The following is a 6429-nucleotide window of genomic DNA, read 5'->3' on the forward strand; positions in this document are numbered from 1 at the left end:
GAAAATGGCACACGGGGCATAACAGCGAGAAGAAAGGCTACATAATTGAAGGAAAAGAGTAGCAAGAGAATTGCCCTAGTCGGCCTCCCAAGAGCTCCTATGAGTGGAGATACTTTTAGCTAAAGAGTCCAACCATTACTATGCAATTCTTACTAACTCTTTATCACATTGTGCCACAACAAAGAGACAAAGTTCTAGATAAGAGATTCTCAATGCTTACTCCTCCATCATCGCTATTACGACAACACATATCACCTTACCAGTGCCCACCCTTGACCATAAGAGGTATAACCCACTTTCCCTCAAGAAAGACCCCCTTAGGGATTCTAAATAAAGACAGATATAGATGGGAATCCTAGATAGACAAGCATTGACAAGGGCAACCCTGCCACCATGAGAAAACAAACCACCCTTCCAATACTCAAGTCTCCTAGATATCCTACTCGCCACTTAGTCCGAGAAAGACTCAACATAAGGATTACCACCAAGAGGAACTACTAGGTAATTAAATGCCCAAAATAACATATCACAAACAATGTACCCTGCTAACCTAGACATGGTGGTCTCCTCACCAAAATTAATCCCTGCAAGCGAACTTTTGGCTAGATTGACAAGCCTTGATAATCTTTGGAAGACTTGAAGAATGGTGAATATATTATTGATCACACTAGCGCTAGCTGAAAGAAAGAGGATTGTCATCTGTAATAAGTAGATGGTATATCTCTAAGTTATCCCTACCAACACCTAAACCTTTCATCCTCCCTCTATCACGACCACAAGTAAGCATGCAACTAAGGACATCTATCATGATAGTTCAAAGAAAATGCGAGATGAATCCCCCTATCTCACCCCCTTTTCCTTAAACCAACACTTTTGGCTCCCCATTATGAGTTTCATGTTTGATAACAACCATAAAAGGGAAACCAACAAAAATGATTAGCAAAGCACCTATCTTCTGCAATTGCAGCCCACCATAAATGTGGATTCAGACAGCTCAGTATTTCACTGCAACTGGTCTTCATTGAGAGAATCAGTTTTGTTTCTTTATATTTCAGGAGAGTTTAATAAAGAGAAGAAAATTTGCAGGATAAAAAAAATAAAAAATAAAAAAAAAGGTAATCAGATTGCCAATCTCACTGCTTTTTTTCCTTTTTCCTTTTCACTAGGCAGCAAAGCCACTTTCTTCGCAAGTTGTGATTGAAACCAAGAGCTGACCCTTGCCCATTCTAGTGTTATCTATTTGAATTACAGCATAAAGATCAAGCTTTGATTTGAATTTTCGTGATTAGCGTCCCTTTTCCATTCACTACAAAGTGCGAGTGTTCTATTGGCTCATTTTCATTCCTTATAATATTTTCTCCACCCTGTTGTCAATGCCATAATAGCTTAATCAGGCTTTGACACCACGTCTCGTATGACAATCACATGATGCTCTAGTTACTACACTAGCTATCAATACCTACATTTTTTTTGGAGAAATAATACCAAGAAATATTTTAGGAAAAATTGAGAGAAACCTTTACAAATATTATTGATGCTAAAATGATTACAATAGATTGATTTCTAAGGTATTATGGACTCCCTAGAACTAGGAGCACCTACTCATGTAAAAGAGAAATAAAAGGCCGAATACTACAAGGAAGAACATATTTAAAGAACTAGAAATAGGAAAGCCAACCAAAATAAATTAAAGAAAATCTAAGCTTACGTTACTCTTACTGAATCTATGAAAATCTATATGCATATCGTCTATGCCTCAACTCCTATATCAATAAGAAAAACTTGTAACTAAAGACTTCAGAATCCTGCAGATTTCTGCATACATAGATCAGGAAAGCGGTGTGAAAAATGCCAATACACCTTATAATCCAAGAATATTGATTCTTACAAAGTGAAATCTACAAAGTGCAAAAGCCAGGAACAAACAACAAAGAACAAAAAGAGCAATCACAGCCCTTTTCCTCACAACCAAAAAGGTAACATCCTGAAATAATATTCCCACAGTTTCACACAAGAAAAGAGATGGTCAAAAACGATGACATTAGATATATGCACATCAAGTAACAGCAACGCAAAAATCCACATAAGAAAAAGAAAAATAAAACTATAGAAATTACAGACCTCATAGTTAGTGATAACTCCATTGTGAACAACCAAAAACTCATTTCTAGTGCCAGAAGATTGAGGATGACTGTTCCTCGGAGCTGGTTCCCCATGAGTAGCCCATCTTGTGTGTGCTATCCCGGCATGTGTAGGAAAAGATTCCTCCAAATTTAAATCAATAGCAGCAACCTCTGAAATAGCAGGTTACATTAATTCAATCCAAATCATCCTACAGGAAATTATAACAAAATAAACTAGATCGATAGACATGAGATTCAACCTCCAAGTTATCGTATTGCCAATCAAATCCTATCTCAACCACACAGGCAACATATTATGCCAAACAGTATATATCACTTTTAGCACTTTCCGATGATAAGTGCAAGTACTGGCTTGACACACTCAAGAATGGAGTTCAATCCCTACAGCCTTGGGGTAGCTAGCCAGATTGCTTCCTCAGCTAAAGACACACCACATAATTCCCAATCCAATTTGTCATCTACATTGAGAAGAAAGGCCTGACACATCTAAGCACTAGGCTCAATCCCCACACCCTAGGCAAAGCAAACCATAGTGCTACCTTAGCCAAGGGAACATCAAATTATACTCAATACATTTCCAAAGATGGGGCTTAATCAGAGGAATTGCAACCAAATCCAGTTTGACTTAGACCAGGACTGTTGGTGAAGCATGCATATGTACATCAAGTGGCAAATGAAAGCTTAACTTCATATTAATAATGAAAAAAGTTTGCCAAAGAAGTAGGAGGCAGCCAAGCCACCCTCCAACAAATCGAGGGAGAACTATGACACTCTCTATGTAAAACTTTTTTGAATAGTAATATAAGCTAGAAAATGCTAGCAAATTCTCGTTGGTATTATATGCTGATTTGAAGGGATACTATAACACCTTCTCAAACCCAATACACAATATCTAGCTTCAGAACCTATCAAACTCCCCTTGAAAACTAATAAAAGGAGAACAAACATGGCAAAGAATGAATAGTGAAAAACCTTTTGAAGAGAGGAAAATGGAAGAGAGAATGGAAAAAGAAGTGCATAAAACAACACGAAGCTCCATTCGTCATAACTATGAAATAACTTGTGGTGAGTGAATGCAACAAATCCGTATGCACGCACATGCAGAACAATTCGCCTAGTTTAGAAATTACAACAATTACAATAAATTCCAGCAAGCCAATGGCCCAATGCAGCTAGTCTTTCCATCGTTTCCCCATAGAAAACCACAGAGAATATACCAACCGAATTTAGTTATCAGGAGAAAAAAAACTAGAAGTTAAGAAAGAAACTAACTATTCTGATTGTGACAGTACTTAAACTGAAGTATTAGATTTTTCTTCTCGAGGGGGAGAGCAACCCAATTTTTTTACATAAAATAGACGAAACTAAAAATGAAGATTTCGTCTCTTGTCCGCCAATTTCTTTTACCTCCGAGACAAACGCCAGTTGGAAACCAGAGAAAAGTCTGGAGCCTATAAGAACTTGCAGACATAGACACGGTATTCGACTGACAAAACTGTCATGCAAATTAGCAGTCTGCATTTTCACAGACCTGATCAGACACACAAATAAGCATTCGGATTTGGCCATACAGACCTTTCTTTTTCTATCTCATTTTCGAGCAAAAATCCAAAGAAAGAAAGCAATGACGACTAACCTTCATAGACTGACTTGACAAGAGACTCGATGTTTCCCTCCTGGCGAAACACGAGAATAGGAGAAGGTAGAGCATGAGAGTTAGAGGCCTCGGGGGCATTTGAATCGCGAGAAACTGAATCGTCGATAGAAATTCCTGCTGAATCGTAGCCCCTGTACTCGAGGCGCCTAAGGCCATTGAAGAGAACTTGGAGGATGTAACGCCTCTCCCTGTTCACATTGTAATTCAAATAGGCAAATATTCCACACATCTCTTCTTCTCTTTTTCTCTTTCCTTCTGATCAATGAAAGGGAGATGTCGAATAGAGGGAAGAGATAGGTGACGGTTTGGACTCTGACTTCCATATATAACTGACTGACAATCATAGGCGACCAAGAACTTGGGCATGATTGTAATTTGGTGGGAAGGTGCAGGATGTTTTTGTCTTTCAGGGCTGTGTCAAGGATGCTGACGTGGCTCCCTCTAATTGGCTATCAGGTTAATTCAAAATGCATCTGGTGATTTGTTTAAGAGGACTAGTGAGTTGTACTGTCACTTCGTTTAATGGCAGACTGGCTGACTCGTTTGAATTCGCACAGGTTAGTTTTTTATTTAAGAATTTTCGATTTGAAAAAAACGTGTAGAATTTAAATCATTTTTTTTTGCTTTTTGTCTGTTAAGGTATGTGATTAATGTAATAATATTTATTTTATTTTAATTTTAGATTTTTGAAGTAAATTATAAAAAAACTCTAATAAAAATTAGTAAATATTGTATTTATAAATATGAATTATATAAATTATTCACCGATATTTGTGTTGTTATTAATAATTTATATAGTTTTCTATTATATATAATTAAAATAACATTAATTATAACATACAATAAGCAAAAATATTATATATAGTGTATACATTAATAATTATAATAAAATGTGGGTTCAAGATTAAAAAAGGTCTTAACTTCACCAGCTTGAGGGGATATATATTATATTATTTAATAATTATTAATATAATATAAATGAAAATATCATATATAGTGTATATATTAACAATTATTAATATAATATATATTATATTATAATACAATATATATCCATAATTATATCATATATATCCACCACTACGCAACTTGTCTAAGTATTGATTAAAAATTTGAGCAATCCAAGATTATTAAAAAATCTTTCCAAACCAAAAATGAATAATTATTTATTCACCAACTTGAAAGAGACTCTTAAGAGATATATATTTAGTAGAGTTACATATTAAATAGATGTGTATATTACGTGAGTAGTTGGTATATTAGTAATGTATCCTTTTAATAGTTATATTTACTTTACTACTCATACAGAACTATATATAGGGTTATAATATTCAATAAAAATAATAACATAATAATTTATTCTTATATAAATTTAACTTTTTTGTTAATAATACCTCCAAGAATGTGTTACATGCTCTAGCATTGGAAGTGTTGGGGTGCGAAAGAAAGCACGATCATTATGGCTAAGAACATTATTCATGGACCTATAAATCATTTAGTTGGAAAGAAATCTTTGAATTTTTTATAATGGATCATTTCTGGCTGATGTATTATAGAAGAAAATGACTTAGTTGGCTTCCCTATAGGCCAAGACACATGAGCAACTACATGATATTTCTCTTATTATTATATGTAGGATTTGGGAAACAATAGTCACACGATCACTCGTGGTTCCTTTTTGGTTTTGGTTTTGTCCTTTATGTTTCTTTATGTTACATAGTTTTTTTTTTTTCAATTTGATATCTTATTTATTATTTTTTTTATCACTTCCCCCATTTTTTAATAATATTTATTTTTCTATAAAAAAAAAAACTTATCCTTAAGAATAACTCTCTAAGTCTAAAACTCATTTTTCATAGAACCAGTCATTGCCCAAATCATCCCCTACTTAACCAAAATCCATAAATCAAAGTCAGTAAGATAAAAGATATCAAAGTTAAAGGTGATTGCCACTCTTTGTAGCTCTCTTGCATAAATATCTTTCAGGAAGTGTGTCTAGTAATGTACAACTTTATGTTGCAATATCTAAAGTAACAAGCAAAAGAGGATTGAGATATTAATATGTGATACATAAATTTATTGTTATTGTTGTTTTGAAGAGTTATTTCAAAATATTTTTTGACTAGATAAGTAAGTCTTATATCTTTAAAATGATCGTAAGATCATGTTCTCTTCAGTTATATTATAAATAATATAAGATAATCCACTCAAAAATATAATAGACATATTATTATTTAATTAATCATTAAATAAAAATCCTTCATTGAGTTCAAATTTACAAACATGTAATCCACTACAATTGACTCATTATTATAGATATATATATATATATATATATATTCTCATTCAATATTTTTTTATTAATTATAACCATGTAGCACAAATACGAGATTAATTCTAAAATATAATTATAATTTCTTTAAAATTCAATAGATAATAAGTAATTAGACAATATTAAACTATTAGTTAAATATTAGTTATGGACAAACAATCCGGATAATTTCTTTACTGTTCTTAAAAGAAATTTATTCTTAAAACAAAAAAAAAAATCTTACTTCTTTGCTCTTCATTTTTTATCAACATTCATTTTATTCTTTTTAAGTGCACATTTTAAGTAAATGATGTTAG

General features: G+C 33.2%; 1 protein-coding gene across 1 annotated transcript in view; it reads right to left on the reverse strand.

Moving 5' to 3' along the window:
* GFAT (putative glucosamine-fructose-6-phosphate aminotransferase) overlaps positions 1–4108 on the reverse strand; it is a 28459-nt gene extending 24351 nt beyond the window's left edge. The window contains exons 1-2 of the mRNA XM_088219597.1: positions 3781–4108; positions 2122–2294 (exon numbers count right to left, since the gene is read on the reverse strand). Of these exons, the coding sequence (XP_088075723.1) occupies positions 2122–2294; positions 3781–4030 (423 nt within the window). The 5' untranslated portion in view covers positions 4031–4108. The remainder of the gene's footprint in view (positions 1–2121; positions 2295–3780) is intronic.
* Positions 4109–6429: the final 2321 nt, after the last annotated feature.

Source organism: Carica papaya, chromosome 1 (assembly GCF_054855325.1).
Source record: "Carica papaya isolate Zhongbai chromosome 1, ASM5485532v1, whole genome shotgun sequence".
NCBI classification, from domain to species: Eukaryota; Viridiplantae; Streptophyta; class Magnoliopsida; order Brassicales; family Caricaceae; genus Carica; species Carica papaya.